General features: G+C 40.2%; 1 protein-coding gene across 2 annotated transcripts; it reads left to right on the top strand.

Annotated features, from left to right (window-relative positions):
* dennd1c (DENN domain containing 1C) lies at positions 1-10,260 on the top strand. Of its 2 annotated transcripts, XM_040146138.1 has the most exons (23): positions 1-155; positions 636-700; positions 1,399-1,442; positions 2,327-2,376; positions 2,462-2,581; positions 2,708-2,777; positions 2,874-2,954; positions 3,048-3,113; positions 4,261-4,314; positions 4,463-4,573; positions 4,826-4,926; positions 5,001-5,046; positions 5,171-5,272; positions 6,030-6,155; positions 6,448-6,549; positions 6,929-7,019; positions 7,121-7,161; positions 7,254-7,304; positions 7,404-7,451; positions 7,548-7,655; positions 7,938-8,020; positions 8,791-9,004; positions 9,087-10,260. In XM_040146138.1, exons 1-23 carry the CDS (start codon positions 139-141, stop codon positions 10,089-10,091), a joined length of 2,796 nt encoding a protein of 931 aa, XP_040002072.1. In that variant the 5' UTR covers positions 1-138; the 3' UTR covers positions 10,092-10,260. The 2 variants fall into 2 exon arrangements, with proteins under 2 accessions (XP_040002072.1, XP_040002074.1); XM_040146140.1 differs by lacking the exon at positions 3,048-3,113.
* The last annotated feature ends 7,538 nt before the right edge of the window (positions 10,261-17,798 follow it).

Genomic DNA, 17,798 nt, shown 5'->3' with positions numbered 1-17,798 from the left:
TGCAGACTGCTGTTTCTGCTATTGTCCGCCTTTTTTTATACCAGCGCTACATTGGGGGCGATGACTGTTATCTCAAACACCTGCTGAAGATCTCTGCCCTCCTGGGAAAACACATGGACACAGACAAATTCAGACAGCATGGGCTCCAGACTGAAGTAAGTTAATCATGTCATTTTTGTTCTGCGTCCTTCATCATCACTCTGCCGTCTGTTCTTGTGGTTTTTATTACTTCCTCTCACAACTGCACAGGAAGTTTCCTGCAGCAGTTCTGTTGCCCTGTATCAATTGCCATACGCTTCATGGTAGACCTGTTTTTATTCAGAGCAGAGCAAAAATCTGTTGGTTACGTACAACCAGCATTTGACTGTTTTACTGTAATCACAGTCAATTCTTTCTGTAGAACTATCTACCTGTGTCAAATAAATATGTCACATTTTACCTTTGTCTTTAAAAACACACGTTTTATTTTAACATGGGAGCAGATTCTTTTAGGTTTGGAAGAATTGTGATTTCAGTAATGTGATGGAGGTTAAGCAGGTTCGCTGGAATGTCCCAACATTAATATAACCATGTTTTGTGGGTAACGCACTGTAAGCATAATCTCACATTAGTGCTGTGAATCTCTTTCCTGTCAGACAAAACCCTGAGAGAACCTTCTACTGTTTCTTTGAAGCAACCTGTCCCGTAGCCAGAAACAAAGGTGAGGCCTCTGCCTTCTTTTCCAGCAGCACGGCTGGGCCAGGTAGTATTTGCAAATGCTGTGTTTCCCAGCTTGTGTTTCAGCGGCCATCGAGTACTAGAAGTGTGTTGTGTGCTACAGAGCAATTTATATGTGCAGACGGATTTGTCAGTAACAGAGTAGCTGATTAAAATTGTTCCTCAGATACTTTCCTATGAACCTCTTCGTCATCTTCTTGTCATTTTCCTACATGGCACACCACACCGATCTGAATGTTAACCACTATCTGAAATCAGCTTCGCACGAAAAATCAACACTACATAATTTCCGCGTTGTAAAATGGTAAAATGAAAGACTTAGTGTATATGAAGCTGTTTCTGCATAGCCGAGAGTTGTTCATACGTCCTGTCATGTGATCAGACAAACCGCACAGCCTGTCTAGTCACACTTGAACCAGAGGGAGACATGTTGTGGTAATCGAACAGACTGAGCAGCAGGGCATGAGCTGAGGGGGTTAAAAACCATTAGATCATTTTTATTTTCTCGAAACATTTATTGAATTTGACCATTTTTAACTATTTGCAACAGGCAGTTTATTTTATTTTTATTTCACTCACTGTTGCCTTGTAAAACATAAAGTTTTTGCTTCACTTTTTACTCTCTGTGAATAGATTTGGAGTATTATCGATGATGTTGATTCATTTGTTTTAATATTACAGATCCTGGGGTACTGTTTCAGTTTCCAGAGGACTTCAGTGATGAGGTAGCTACTCATGTCTCCTGCTCCTGGAAACATACAGTATAGTATTTTAGGATATATTGTCACGTCGAAATGATCATGGCAGCTTGTTTTTAGCCACATTAGCAGCATGGCTCTCGGGATTGTAATATCAGTCAGTTGGTTTGTCACTACTTTGGTCCAGATTATAATATCTCAACAACTTTTTGATGGATTGCCCTGAATATTTTTTACAGACATTCGTGGTAACCAGAGGATGAATCCTAATAAATGTGGTGATTTGGTGGCTTTTCCTCTAGCACCACCATGAGGTTCACATTTGTGGTTTTGAGTGAAATGTCTCAACAGCTATTGGATGGATTGCAATGAAATTTGGTTCAGACATTCACACTCCCCTCATGATGAACAACTTTGGTGATCTTCTGACTTTTCATACAGCGCCATTATCTGGCCAAACTTTAATCACATTCCCATCAGCCTCAGTTGTACTTTGTGTTTTAGTACCAATTAGCAAATGTCATTATGCTAACATGTTACACAAAGATGGTGATCATGATAAACATTATAGCTACTAAACATCAGCACGACAACTCGGCAACACAACTTGACTAACTGGAAGAATCTTCTTTATTTCACCTATGCCTTTCAGCATTTTAGCACAAGGCCTTCATCGGGGTGAAATCACCGAAACACATTGACAAACTAAAGAAGAATCTTCCTTTTAGTCACATTGGTTCCTTTGTTTCTTGAGCACCTGTTCTGCCGAAGTAGCGACAGCACGCTCCAAACATCTACTACTAGAACTACAGCCTCACAGAGCCACCAGCATGGCTGTAGACTGTAGACTAGTCTTTTTAGGGGATTTTTCATGTTAAATTTTACACACACAATTATTTCCCACATTCCAGGAGTCCTGTCAAACAGTGCCCAGATTCTGCTTCCCATATGACATACAAAGGTGAGTATATATTGGCTGGTTTGCTCATTACTTCTAGCCTGTTTGTTTTTCATATGTCCACCTCTCACCACATTCCTCTGCTCAGAGTGAGGGACGGCGTGGCCGTGCAGCACTTTACCTTTGTTCTGACTGACCTTGAGGGATGCCAACGCTTCGGCTTCTGTCGTCTCACAAACAGCACACAGACCTGCCTTTGCATACTCAGGTCCGTGTGTGTGTGAGGGGGGTTTGAATGTGTGTGAGGGGGGTATTGAAAGAATCATTTTCATGCCAAGTTAAACCGAGTCTGTAACACCATGATGAAAACCATTTCTCTTCATTTTAATTACAGCTATCTTCCATGGTTTGAGGTGTTTTACAAACTTCTCAACAACTTGGCTGATTACCTGACAAAAGGACAGGTGAGTTTCCACTGCTTTTGTGTAATGTTTCTGCTCTTGCATTGGTCTCTAATTCACACAGTATCATTAACATAATGAACATCACCTTCTCAACAGATCAATGAGATGAAAGCGCTGCTATCTGCACTCTACAAGCAGCCCATACCACTGGCAGCTGGTTCTGTCACTCTGCAGATGGTAAATCTTGAATTAGTCAATAAGAACCTGGAGACACACTTGACTTTATGGCCGTTTTCTGTCAGTGGTTAGTCTGTTGTATTTTTTTCTGAGGGAGAGCAGCTATTGGTCAGCACAGAGGTGTCCCATCCTGTTGGACACCCAGAGGGACAAGAGGGGGTGAGTCCCAAAGGAGGTCATATGGTCCGAGCAGAGACAGACTAACTCCTTCTGGAAAACTTCAGCTGTCTGAGCTTAATGGCTATGCCTGATGTGTGTGGACTAAAACCCTGTCTCTCACTCCTCTAATCAATTAAATGTTTAAGCCAAACTCAACGCTAACATCTGACAGTCGCTATGACCTTTGGAACAGTTAATTGTATGTATTCATAACTCATGAATAACCCACGATTATACTGACCTCAAAGCAAATGTTTTGTCTAACAAGAAATGACTCCATGAGGCTCAAAGCTACAGCAAAATTTTTCTGGCAAACACTTGGGCCACATATTTGTGTTTGTTCTGGCTCAATGTATATCCACATCCAATTCTGGTTCAGACACAGAAAGTCTTCCTGGCTGTCAGCCGACACTGGAGGATGACAGCAGGAATCAGCCGAGATGTGGAAGTATGTGGGCCAGACTCGGGCAGAGGACCTGGGCAGAAGCTTTCACCAGAAAAATTCTGCTATCTGTGTGTTTTTACATTTGTAGAGTTTCATTCCAAAATGGGAAATTCTCCACTTGAAAGAAACATTCGCTCATCAAAAACAATTCTATGGTGGGAAAATATTATTGACATTGTAATCCATACAATTTTAGTCCTTATTGATTTGGCAACACGTGTGGTAACCGTGGTAACGGCAAGTACAGTTTAATACTACAGGTCTAAGAATTCTGGTTTGCATTAGCAGTAACTTAATACGGCTCTGATATGACATAAAGCGAGTGAAAGCAAGTTTAATCCAGTGCAGGCATGGCGGACTACACCACTAACAATGAAAACCTCTACACAGGATGATTACCAAATGTATACACAATAAATAGTATCAAAAATGGGGCTTGATTTGCTAAAATTCTTAAAGATTATAAATTCAAGGTCGTGTTACAGCAAGACATAAGCTTGCATAACCTCATTATAGTGTGCATCTGACATTTTTGTTTAATGGATACAGAATTTTGGAAAGAAACCCTAAAGTCTGATCCTATAACCTTTGATGCACACGTCTATATGATGCTGAAGATACTAATCCAGCTCAAAACAAAAACACTTCAATTGAATTCCCACAGTCTTCTCAATAATGTTTTGTTTCACTCGTTTTGACCAGGTTCCATACTTCATTGCTCCAGACCCCAGAAGTCTCCCTTCCATCCCTGAAAACGTGAGTATGTTAGATTAAACTGAACTCAGGGTTTGAATCTTTTATATTAAATCTAACCCTCTCCTTTACAAAGCAGAAGGGTTTGTTTAATGCACAACACTTTGCCGATTCAAACTGACATGTGTGCGTGTGTCTGTGGGTTCACCAGAGGAACTTGACAGAGCTGATCGTGGCAGTAGATGTGGGGAACCTGCTCCAGCTCTATGCCAGCATGCTGTTCGAGAGACGCATCCTGATCTTTGCCAGCAAACTCAGCACTGTAAGACACAAATCATTCCTCTGTTTCAACATTCACCTAACGCCAGTGAAGACAAAACCCACTTCTTTAGCTTCTGCTGAATGCTACTACAGGGACACATAATTCACTGGAACTACAAAGATCTCCATTGTGCTCTCTGGAAATCACACATTGGCCTTCATGTGTGGTTTTCTAACAGACCACACAGGCATGCTTGTGTGTCCTGTGTGTTGTTACTGTCTGTAACCAACCTCCCTTTTGTGTTGTTCGTAGCTGACGTCATGCTTGCATGCTATCAGTGCTGTGTTATACCCCATGTACTGGCAACACATCTTCATACCTGTCCTGCCAACCCACCTACTGGACTACTGCTGGTAAGTAGTCTGTCTATCTAGCCAGTGAGCTATGCATTGACTTTGGATTCACATGTTGTTTTATTTGGTTACAGTGCACCTATGCCTTACCTAATAGGAGTCCACACCAGTCTATCTGAGGTAAACTACTGAATAAAACTATTTCACTCACTCAAATACTACCAAACCTATGAATCCACCAGGTTTGTGCTGGCAAACAAACATACCCTAATGATTGTAATGTTTCTCTGTATCTGTCTGACAGAGGGTGAGGAGTCGCGGGTTGGAGGATGTTGTAATTCTAAATGTGGACACAAACATGCTAGAAACCCCCTTTGATGACCTTAAGAGGATACCTTCAGATGTGGTAATAAATATTCTGTATGTAGGTTTGTGTGTGTTTGTATGATTATATATCCTTGTTGCTTCTCACTTAACACTTTGTCATTTTGTTTTTATCCAAAGGAAAGTGTGACTACAATGTTATTTAGATACTTTTTTAGATTGTGGTTCATAGCACAGAATAAATAACCACTTGTTAGTTGAAGGGCACAGGAACCACAACAACGAAGCTAAGAGTGTCAACGTCTATTTCACATATTCCTGTTTGCATTTCCACCACATCTATAGAAGCATGAAGATTAGGCAGTTTGAACCAGTAACAACAAAAAAAACATCTGTATCATTTTAGATAGCTACTGTGTGAATTCATTGTGTTCACACAGTGTAGCAGCTTGAGGTTTTGGATGAATCAGTGATGCTCAGCACTGGACGCTCTGCCCCGAAAGTTACTGCACAGGGCAGGGACAAATTGGGGCCAGGAACTGTGGCAGAGAAACCAGATTTAGACCCTCGTTCCTCTGGTGAAAACACAGCAATATTCTTGAGCTTGTGAAGTGGTTCTTAGGACCCTGTAAAAGTACCTGCGCTGGAAATGAGCTACTAGACTGCAGTGTCAGACAAAAGAAAAATTCACAAAAAGTTTACTCTCTAGCACCTTATGCACTTCTACCTCATCTTCACTTGATTGAAAGTTGCTGTTTTGATCATGAACACTGCACTAGCACTGGAGGTTTCTCTGGAATAGATTAATGTCCCAGCTGTGATTGTAAATATGTTTCCAGATGTCTGGGCTGAAGGTGTGTTTGAAGCGTCAGGCTGTGTCTCCTGGCTCCGGTGTCTCACAGGCCTTCCTGAAAGCTCAGGCTCTGCTATTTGGAGGCTACAGGGATGCACTGCAGGGTCACAAGGTCAGCCACTCATAGATGATCTTATTGAAGATTTTAATATTTCTGTTTTTAATAACCAAAAATAATAACAGAGGAGTGAATAATTAATAGTTTGTTGAAATTTATTGTTTGCACTTTAATATACATTTAAAACATGGATTTAATGATTTAAAGTGTTCTCTGCATTTCTGTTAGGTCATTTATAGGCAGCTCTGCATGCCTATTAGGTCAAAACAGTAGGCCTGTGTGTATTTTTAGGACTCATTCTTGTCTTTTGTCGTGCCTATCTCTCTCTCTCAATCTGCTTTTGCAGGAGGGTGAAATAGGATTCAGCGAGGAGCTTTTTCTGGATCACAAGTCTCACAGTATGAGGCAGTTCCTACGGAGTGCCATTCATTTACAGTTCTTCAAACAGGTACGCCCTGAGCCTCATTTGGTTTTGCTGCCCTCTGCTGGACTAATACTACGACAAATTATAACACTGGAGAAGGGCTTTTTGGGCAGGGAATTAAAGTGAAATGTTGCAGCTGGTTATTAAATGTCTCAGACATCCTTTGATGCAGATTAATAATCTAATGGACTAAGTGTTGCACCTAGTCTGGGTTATTATTTCAGACCTGGTATTTAGATATTTCACATGGTTAAAGCAACAGAATTGTATCTCAGTTCATAAAGTTCAATTTTTTGAGAAGTCATTGGGACTATTCCATCCACGAGTATGCATTTTCATATATTACGATCAAATAATAAATACATTCTTTTTAAAAAATGTAATTTATTTATTTATTTTTTAGTTCATTGATGACCGCCTGGACATTCTGAACAAAGGGAAGGAACCAGATGACCTCTTTGAGGATGAGATCCTTAAGTGTGAAACAACAGCTGGTGTGTGTCTGTATTTGTGTGTGTGTGTGTGTGTGTGTGTGTGTGTCAAATTTTCTATTACTCACTTATCCTCTTTCCTTTGTATTTCTGTTTATTTGTAGGAAGAGGCAAATCTTATCAGCAGTTAGTTGGTAATTTAAAGGTAAGTTCTTTTTTGAAACACTTTTATATTTGAACATTTGTTTCCCATCTTGTTGAAAAAGTGCCACATAGATGGATTTGCACTTTTGACAGAAAGGGGGAGGAGCACTAATCCTCAACATGAAGTCCAAAGCAAACATGAGGGTAAGTACAGGCTGAGGTGTTTTTGCTGGGAGGAGGACAAGTGAATTCTGTATGCAATCCCAAAACAGTTCTCTTCATAGTCTTTTTAATCTCTCCCAGGCCAAAGGTCTCGCCAAGTCTGGTTTGAAAAACCTGCTGATGCACAAGGTGGGCTTATGTTTATGAGTGTACATGCTTTGACTGGTACGAACTCTGCTGTGGTTTTACTGTTTGTGTGTGTGTGTGTGTGTGTGTGTATTGCAGGCCCACAATGAAGAGCACACCCTTCAGAGAGGAGGATCAGTGTCATACCGCCGTGCCCAATCTGACTGCCTGCAGAGTCGCCTGCCAATCACTGAGCACTTTGGGATGGTGAGATGTTTCTCAAAACAGTCCTGCATCTAATTTTCATGCACCAACTGTAGATCTCATTTATTTTTAATGTCTTAATAGATTGGAGATACCATCCACATATATTATATTCATGACCTAATCTGCCTGTTCTACTGTCTTATACTGCTTCCTTGGGCTATTTTGCACCTTTTGTTGCCCCGTTTCTGTTGCTTCATTGTCATTCAACCCCAATATTTGTCATGTTTGTCGTGGGAATGTTGCGTTGCGATCCCTTTGCCTTACTATGTTGCCCCATGTCAGTCGCGTCCACGTCGGCCTGTTCACAAATTTAGGACTTCCAGAGACCAGGACAAAATTAAGGACACTGGAGACACATGGGATGGGTGAGCAGTGGTGCAAAGTAACTAAGTACATTTACTTAAGTACTGTACTAGGGTACAATTTTGAGGTACTTGTATTTTACTTGAGTATTTTCATTTTCTGCTGCTTTATGCTTTTACTCCTTTACATTCCAGAGGGAAATATTGTACCTGTTACTCCAGTACATTTATCCGACAGTGACTATTTTTTCAGATTAAGAGCTTGTATACACATACAAATGCTGAGTTTTTAAAATATGATGTAATGTAACAGATTAAACTACCCGTAGTGACTATTTGTCCAAAATCAATGTCCAGCAAATTGAACTGGATGCAGGCAAAAGAAATACAGTGCTCAAGAAAAATGTTTTGCTTTATTTATCCCAGGAGAATGAGCAAACAAATTACAAAGAAATCTTAGCTCCTTATGCCTCTCTTGCTCTGGTAGAAAAACCCTCGCAGGTGCATGCTGGTCCTAAATAATCCTGAGGTGCCTGTAGTGCTGCTGAACTCTTACAAAAAGAAGCAAAGAACTAGCAAAAGAAAACACAATGTAAATAATAAAATACCAAGAATAAATTAGACACTCAAGATGAATTATAATAATAAAGTAGTTAAACTTCTCAATATCTAACTAATTGGCTCCTATGTATGTAATAACACTGTGAAAGGGGCCATTCTACACAATCAGTACTTATAAATTTTGTATTTAAAGTATATTTAAGGAAAAAGATAGTAATACACAGCTTGTATTTTCTTGTTTGTGTCACTGTGTGTTATCTGTTTGTTTTCAGAGCTGTGTCTGGGCCTATGGTTGAGCCTGAATCTGAGCTCCAGAAGGATGAAGATGAGGGGGAAGATACACTGCTGTGTGACCCGGAGGAGATGGATCTGCTTGGGGAGATTTTCGACACACTCAGCTCCCGGAGCTCCCATGACCGCGGTCTGCTGTACGGCACACGCAGCCTGGATCTGTTCGGACCGGACAGCCATGACTATATCACCAAGGTAAGAAGAGGAGGAACTGACGTGCACACACTCGCACAAATGTGATTTCTAGACTAACATGGACTTTTGCTGCGTTTTCCAGCGCAGTCCAGTCAACCCCAGCCAGGAGAGCCTGTCTCTGTCCATCAGTGGCAGTGGCAGCCTGCACAGCTGGAATTTAGAAACCACAGATGAGCTGTCAGACCTGATGGAGGACTCCGATTGTCTGTGCCTGGACAGCAGTGTACCAGAGGAGGAGGGTTCAGAGAGTTTGCTAGCAGCATGTGAAATGGGGGAAGAAGATAGGGGACAGAGGGAGGACGGAGAGAAACACAAAAAAGTGAAGGTAGCAATAAATGGGAACCAACTAGAAGAAATAGAAAACAGAAATAACTTTAAGGAAGTGAAGTTTGAGGAAGAGAGAAAGAGAGATCAGGAAAAGGGAGTAATTTTAGGTGAGGAACCTGTGAAAGAAACATCTGAGAAGCAAGAGGGATTAAATGAAAAAAGCAAAGACGAGAGAAATCAGAGTGAGGAGGTAGCTGAGGGACAGGAAATTGAAAGCGAAACAAATAAAATGCAGAAAGGTGTAGCAAGAGAAGAGGAGGGAAAAGAGAACCAGGAGGAGAAAGACAAAGATCTGACAGGATCTTTAAACAAACTTATAAAAAGGAAACCCCATGATCCAAACACAGTGGCGGAGCCGCAAGGACAAGAGGAGACAGCCAATCCAGAAACCCCAGCTTCTCCTGGGCCTCAAAGCCTCGCTGCTGACCCTAAACCTACAGCAGGTCAGGAAAAGAGGAGTGAAGAAGCAGTTAAGAAAGAGGAGCGAGGGATAAGAGAAAACCCCTCTCCTCCTAAAGTGCTATCTGCTGTAGCACACTTCCAGTCTCAGGCATCCAGCCAGAGCTCTCAGGTGAAGTCCAGGGTCAAGGGCTTGGCTGAACCCGAGAGACCGTGCAACGTGTTGTGGAGCAGGGACAACACACAAACCCCGCCATGTGACTCAAATATATCAGAAGAGAACAACCTCTCAGAAGCGCATGAGGAGGAAGACTCTCCTCCCATCAAAGTGTCTGAACTGAAGAAGAGATTTGAAGCTTAAAGAATAACGCTGCTGACATTTTTTGTTATTGTAAACAAATCACATGAAAAGACCAAAAGTAACAGTGCGTTAGTCTCTCTCTGTAATCTCAGATTTCCCCAGCCCGTCTATGACTCCCAGCCCCAAGCTTGTTTGTTGTTACTGAAGATGTAAGATTTAAAAAAAAAAAGAAAAGGTCACAAATATAGTTTCATTTTTGAAAAAGTCAATGGAATTTCCAAAAACAGCTGGGCACTGTAGTTTTAAGCAAATGTTACACAAACTGGAGTAAAGAGTGAATTTACTGGGGACTAGTTTCAGCCGCAGATTTGGTTCTCAAGTGAGTATTTACAACAGCTGGAAGGGGCACGTGATCGAGTCAAAATAAACCACAGCGGGTTTGTTCGTGGTACTGAAGCAACATGTCACCCAGTGCCACAGTGTGGTTCAGTGATTTGTTTTTAATACTTTTCATGGGATTTGTCGACAATAAGAAAAACACTTATTGGTGACTTTGCCAAGATTTAGCAAATATTTAAGCAGATTTTTGTTTATTTGAATATTGTATACTTAATGAAAAGCAACTAGGCAGCATGGCTGAAATAAAGAAATAAATGAATTTTGTAACAGATCATTTGTCACCAGTGACAGCATGTGAGTATTCTACAAATGCTTGTGTGTGAGACAGATATGCTGTCCATCAGCTCCTGCCCAACAAATCCTGACTCATTCTGAGGATAATTTCATTTTTGGTAGCTCTTTACACAGAATCTGAATAAATAACTCAAACTTTAATATACTAAACATTTTGAACATCCAAGACTTTTCCTCTTTGCCTTCAATGCTCCCAGACATGGGGAGTACTGGGTGTCTACGTTGTTGGTAGGTTTTTTATGAAATTGAGCTCCTCAAAGTTGACGTAAGTGCATCACAGTCATCGTCAGTGTTTTTTTAATCTATATTCTTCAAATGGAAATTGCATAAAACACCATGTTTTATATATATAAATACACAGAACACACAGTGTACTAAAAATAAGACTAACCTCTGTACAAATACAAAACATACTCAGGCTCATGTTACTCATGCAGCAGAATAAAGGAAGTGACCTGTTAAAGATAAAAGGGAATACTAACAGTGAGCAAACGTTCCACACGCCTAACAAATTTCCTCTTCTCATGCAGTGCAAACAGATGATAGAATTGAATGTCTGATCAGACTACTTGTTGTCACTGGGAATGAAAAGGTGCAGCACAAACAGTGTTCAGTGTGTCTGAAGATTTCTGTTGCAAAAGACAAACATGGATGATCCCAGAGGACAGCAGCATCGCAGTATCAGATAACAGGAGGAATCGATCCACAGGTGTACACAATGACAGAGGAGTGAAGGTATGCAAGGCCACTTTTAATCATATGAGACGTTCCTCTTTGGGCAACGGTAGAGGTAGGCCAGGTTTTTCAGATCCCGCTGCTCCTGTCTGTTTCCTCTCCTCTGCACTCGGCCTGTATGTTCCCTCCATCCTTCTTTTTTTCCTGATGACACACAGCAGCAGCAGCAGAGTCAGGCTGAGCAGGGAGAGCACAGTGGAGACAAGCGCTGACACAGTACGGGGGATTGACATCTGCGTTTCCATGGCGACAGAGACCTGGGGAGGGAAGCGCACACACAGGTCAGGCTGTCAGAGGGGTCGGTAAACTCCACATCAAAGCATTGATCACAGGAATTATGTCAAAGTCTCGATAATGCTTTGGTCCGTTATATTCCAATAATTTGCGACTACAAGTTTAACCTTGAGAGTCTGAGTCAATGCACAGCAGATCAACTGAACATGCAAAAGTTGCAAAATTTGTCTACATCCAAGCATACAATTAAACATATATGTAGAATAAAGTTCCTAAGAGTAAATCAATTAGTGAGTAAATATTTCCATGGGTTTAAAATTATTTTAAGATCTCAAAATGTTAAGTTTAATATCATTTTCATATTTGACAAGCTGGATTTTTATTTAAAAAAAAAAAGTTTTTATCAAAAATGACATGTAACATTGAAGCGATAATCCAAGTTTTTGCCAGTTAATTTTCTGTAACCCGTCTAATCAATTAATCAAAGTTTACTTGTAAAGTGGAAAAGGTAGAGCATGGTTGGCGCAAACAGTTAAAGCACACTGGAATGGAGAAGGACTAAAAGCCCCAGTCGGATGGCCTGAGTGCCCTGAAACCAACATAACTGTCAGAGGAAATTCTTCTTTTCAGGTCTGGGAGAGCTTTGAATACCTGGAAAAATATCTTATCAATTTGCCACACTGACTGGGAGACAACTAAAATGTTTAAGAAGAGTATTATGCCATTGCCAGTGACTTATTCAAGACAAGAAATGAAGCATTTTGGATTAGTTGTGTACAAGTCACATTACAATCCTTCTTGAAAAAAAAAAAACAAAAACAAAGTTGGCTCAGTATATTTTGTTGTCCTGTGTATATAAAACGTGAGAAACATCTTTCCAATACCACAACACGAGAAAATATGGACTCAAAAGTTATCACCGAGCTGAGTTAAGATATCTCTCACAAAAACATTTTTACACAGGTAGTATTTACAGCAGGCCTGTTGTACTGGATTACATTGCATTACATTGTTGACGGGAGTTGAATTTTCTGCTAGAGGGTGCATTATTGCCGAAAGGCCAAAAAACCTCAGATACTGAAAGTTGCTAGTAGAAATAGAGAGAGAATCGATCAATACCCAGATTACTTTCTCAGTGGGTCGATTAATCATTCATTCTATAAAATGTCAGGATATCAGAATTTCCCAAGGTGCAAGGTGACGTCCTCCAATGTCTTGTCATCAGCCTAAAGTATCTAGTTTATGTTCGCACAAAGCAGAGAGAAGCAGCAAGTCCTCGCAAATGAGAAGCTGGAACGGAGAACGTTTGACATTTTGCTCGAAAAATGATTTTGATAAAATCCATCATCAAAATAGCTGCCAATTATTTTTATGTCGATTAATTGACTTAAAAAGAATTGAGCTTTAATTCAATGAATAAAAAGCATTACGGATGAAACAAATTGTCAATTTAGAGAGCAACAGAAAATGGATAAACTATTTTGGTAATCAATCCAGCTTCTCAAATGTTCAGATCTGCTGCTTTGAGAGCTTGGTCTCTAGGCAACTGTGATTGATATCTTTATTTATTTCCTAACATTTTATAGATAAAAACAACTTATTGATTAAAAAAAAAAAAAAAAAAAGTAAAAAAAATACATAAAGAAAAGAATCGTTAGTTGAAGCCCTGAAAGCATACAATGCTGAACAGTTTAATGTACACAACAGTGCCTGCATTGCTAAAATTAGACTTAACGTTCACACGAAAAAACCCCAACGACTTGGCTGAATGTATGAACGAGTCTCTAAAATGACATTTAATCCAATGATAGGCAACATTTTACACCAAAACCAAAGATTAAGTCCTGGTAGGAACCATACAGATAAAAAAAAAAAAAAAAAATACCAATAATGATGCAGTAGAAGGCAGGTAAGAAAATACACCCAACTCACCGTAAATCTGTTTAGACTATACGGGCAGCTGGTGCTTTCTGCTCGTGTAAAGAAACGGTCTTCATCTCGAATTATTTAGAATGAAAATGCTCTTTTTTTTTTTCGGTCAGTAATCCTCGATAAACCAATTACACCCACCAAAGCTGTGTCTTGCCACGGGCGGACGCATGCCTGTGGACGGCGGAATGCCACAGGTCCTGCTCCACCTGTCTAACCGGTGCCCTCTCAGCTCAGGTGAGCTCGCTGCTCGCTGCTGCTGCTGCTGCTGCAGGTGACACCGCCGAGGAAGGGGAAAAGAAGGAGCTTCCGTGGGCGCTCGGAAACCGATTCGGTCGTGTCGCTCGACTCGTAGGCGACGTCGCCGTTTTCTTCTGAAGGGATACATTTGATTAATTCGGTGGGAGGTACTGACCTGCCGGTTACGGGGCGTCCAGGTGAGATGACTGACGTGCCCTGTGTTGACCCCTGGCTCAAAGCAAGATGCTCCGGGAAACCCACAGAAGTCATAATCCAGCAGTCAGGGGTCACAATGCGTACCTCCGCATAGCTGAAACTACTTTCCCCCAAGCGCACCTGCCTGTCCATATGCAAATGAGCCTGGTCACCTGTCCCATTTGCACCAATCAGAAAGAGCCGCTTATCTCTCTCGCTCTCTCGCTCTTTTTTTTACCATCAAATAGTCCAATTTAAAATAATTTCTGGTCTTTTTTAATATTTATTATTTTGGTATTAACACAAGTCACAGAGCTCACTTCAGAGACCATTTGGGTTGAATGTATTTGCTTTGACGAAGGCAAATCAATCACTCAGATATCACGAAGGCAGAGGTTTAATAATTAGAGAGAAGAGGCCTTGTGCCACGTCAGAAGGCTTTTGTTTGTCAGCTGAGGACAATCTGCTCTTTGGCGTAGCCTACTTTCATTATTGCTAATCAAACAAACTTTGTTCATGTCCAAATAGTAGGGCTGACGACTGATATGCAGGACAAAGATACACTGTGGCTGTCCTAGGCTGAATAAGGGCTTACCAGAAGCCAAAAAGAAAAAATAAGAATTGAGTGATCCATAAAAAAGGTTAGAGGTAACACATAATTTCCATTTTACAGTTACACAGAGCGCTTTTTTTTCCTCTCTAAAATGGTAAGAGATCAGAGCTCAAACTTAGTCCTTCAAATGGAAAATGGCAAAATTACCTGTACAAATGTAACAACAAGATGTAAAGCCGGGTTACTGTTTTGAACTACTGAGTTTTTTAAGTTTTCGAGTATTGGTTGTTGTGCCTCTTTCTGGCCAGAAGAGTGCAGGACACACTAACATTATATGTGGGTATCCAGTGGAAGGAAAACAATATGCATCATTATCCTCCCAAAATATGAAGCAGTAGGATACATAAAGCTGGCGAGAGAGAGCAGCAGGAAAGAGAACATGGCACAACGCAGGTTCCACATCGAGATGTATAATAACAATAATAATAATGAGACTAATAGTAATATTAATAAATATAATAATAACAAGAAGAAGACGAATAATAATAATTGAAGCAGTGGGTGTTGAGCAGGATAATGGGGGCAGTAGGTGGTTTGCAGTCACAGATCCAGACTCTGCAGCTCCGGAGGCAGAAATACCTGCAGAAAGCGACAGTAGGAGAGACGACAGAGATGAGAAAGCATAAAACTATGGGAGACAGAAGAAGCCAAATTAAAAACACGCATTAATGGCATATGAATGCATACAGAGGGAGAGGGAGAGGAGGAGAGAGGAGCTCGGTGCATCATGGGAGGTCCCATGGCAGTCCTGGCCTATGTGGCCAATGGATACCTATCTACTTTATGTTTCTTACTGACAGTCCACAAAATGTGTACTTTCTACTGAATGTGATTTAAAATGCCGCCAATAAAAGTAAAATTACTGGCTAAATGTTTAGTATCTGAAAAAATGACGGCTATCACCACCCACAGTTTGTATGGTGTTTAAGGGCATGGTTTGACTTTTTGGGGAGTACACTTATTTGCTTTTTTGCTTACAGTTTGATGAGAGGATTGGCACCACTCTTATGCTAGTAGTGTAAATATGAAACTACATGAGCAGCCAATTTGCTTAGCTTAACACAAAGACTTAAAATGGGAAAGAGCCAGCTTGGCTCAATCAGCATTTGAAGTTTACTAATGAACCCATTATATTTTGGTTGTTTAATCCGTACAAAGACTGGGAAAACAACCCCTGTTTTTATGGGATGTCAATGTATTTGAGTCTTGTGGTCACCGTGAGGTTGACAGACAGAGCTAGCGGCTAGCTGTTTTGCCCTGCTTCCATTCACTGTGCTAAGCTAAACTAACTGTCTCCTGGGTGTAGCCTTATATACTTAGGATATAAACATAATAATGATATCAAAGTTATCATGTAACTCTCAGCAAGAAAACAAATACGAGTATGTCCCAAATTGTCAAACCATTCCTTTAAGATAAGACATATTAATGGATAATACTAGTTTCCAGTTTTCTTGCAAAATAAATTTGGTTGCAATCAGTACTGATGTAGAAAAACAATACGGCTAAAATCCACGGTCAAAGTAATTTTATGTCGCCTCTTTTATTCATGACGCCTTTTTTGGAACATAATTCAGAAACTGTCATTGGATAAAATACCAGAGGGATTTTTTTTTTTTTGGCTAATCCAGCAAATTAAATATCATCAGTTAACCACATTTCCTGCAATGACCTAATACAACCAGAGAAATTAAAGGGGTAGGTGCCTCTGCATAAATGGTAAGTCTCTGATGGTTAACAAGTTTGTAGACTAATATCTCATTGTGTCATGTCCAGCTCTGCTTCCTAGGTCAAGTTTTCTTTATTCTATGCAGTTGTGTTTCATTTCCTGTTTTATTTTGTTTCTCTTATTCAGTTTCCTCTGGTTTCAGTTCCCCCCTTCCTATCCTCATGTGTTTCCCGCCACTGTGTTTGTCTGCCCCAATCCTGATTTGTTGCAACTGTGTCTCATTGTCTCCCCTGTCCTAGTGTATTTAGTCTCTGTGCTCCCTTACTTCTGTGCCAGTATGTCATTGTTCTCTGCAACAAGCATTCCAGCTTTTTTTCCTAGTGTTAAGTGTTCTCCGTGTGACTCTTTTCTAGTTGTTTTGACCTCACCTTAGCCTGGCCCTCTGGTTTTGTCTGCCTGTTCCTGATTGTCTGCCTGTCTACCGAACAATTCTTCTCCATAAAGACCTTGAGTTCTCTGGAACCCTTTTAAGTCCCTGCTTTGTGGTTTCAGTTGTGATACATCGTATTTATCACCATATCTCAGAAGCCTGTATACAGTAGATGTAATCAAAATGTTTACAGTTTAAATACACATTTTTATTTTAAATGATATACTGTTCCCCCTGAAAAAACACACAGCATAGTTAGTATTATGTTTTTGTGTGTTTACTGTATAACATTAATGTAAAATAGAAATGTTCAAATATAAGGTCGCCTTTCAAAGATTTCGCACAGGAAGGATTCAGTATAATGTAACGGATAGTTTACTAGTCAGCAAAATATATTTAGGTGTAATTGGGGCGCCCTGGAATTAAGGTTCCGACCGTGAACCACATCGTCCTTGAAGTGTGTAATTATCAAACAATGGGATCCACCTTTTACTGAATCCAGTCATTCTCCAGACATTCAAAACATCTGAATACATTTGCGACATCTATTCGTCATTGAATGATGTGAATTCTTTAAAAAAAAAAATAATAAATTATATAGTTCAAGAAATAAATAAAAACACATTATAAGCACAAACCACAATGGAGAAATTTTCTGACTGCTGAAAAAACCTTGCCTAATGCTTAACCCAGAAATTACTCAATAAAACTTTCACCCCATTGGTTGTCTGTGAGTTTGTGCATGTTCGGTATGTTTGATTTTATGTGTGTATACTGATTCAGCAAGCTCAGAAGAACTATGTTTAAAATGTCCAAACAACAAAAAGACAGAGAAAACAAAGACATCATAGTATAAAATGTTGATCAGAAATGCAGAATAGCTGTTTTTTCTGTAATTCAGCAATGAACTTTTTCTTCATCTGTAAGTTTAGCAGTTAGTCAAACATGTAAACCCTCATTGATTTTCTAATGTTTATTTTTTTCCTCAGAGCAAAGATAACGTTTATCAGAAATGAACAGTTTCTCAAC

This window comes from Xiphias gladius, chromosome 15 (assembly GCF_016859285.1).
Source record: "Xiphias gladius isolate SHS-SW01 ecotype Sanya breed wild chromosome 15, ASM1685928v1, whole genome shotgun sequence".
Lineage (NCBI taxonomy): Eukaryota > Metazoa > Chordata > Actinopteri > Istiophoriformes > Xiphiidae > Xiphias > Xiphias gladius.
This window is presented reverse-complemented; position numbering and strand designations above follow the sequence as displayed.

Excerpts from the sequence above, each read along its gene's own strand:
- dennd1c (XM_040146138.1), top strand. Across the intron at positions 4,574-4,825 it reads TTGCCAGCAAACTCAGCACT|CTGACGTCATGCTTGCATGC; the intron begins GTAAGACACAAA and ends TGTTGTTCGTAG. Across the intron at positions 7,020-7,120 it reads TAAGTGTGAAACAACAGCTG|GAAGAGGCAAATCTTATCAG; the intron begins GTGTGTGTCTGT and ends GTTTATTTGTAG.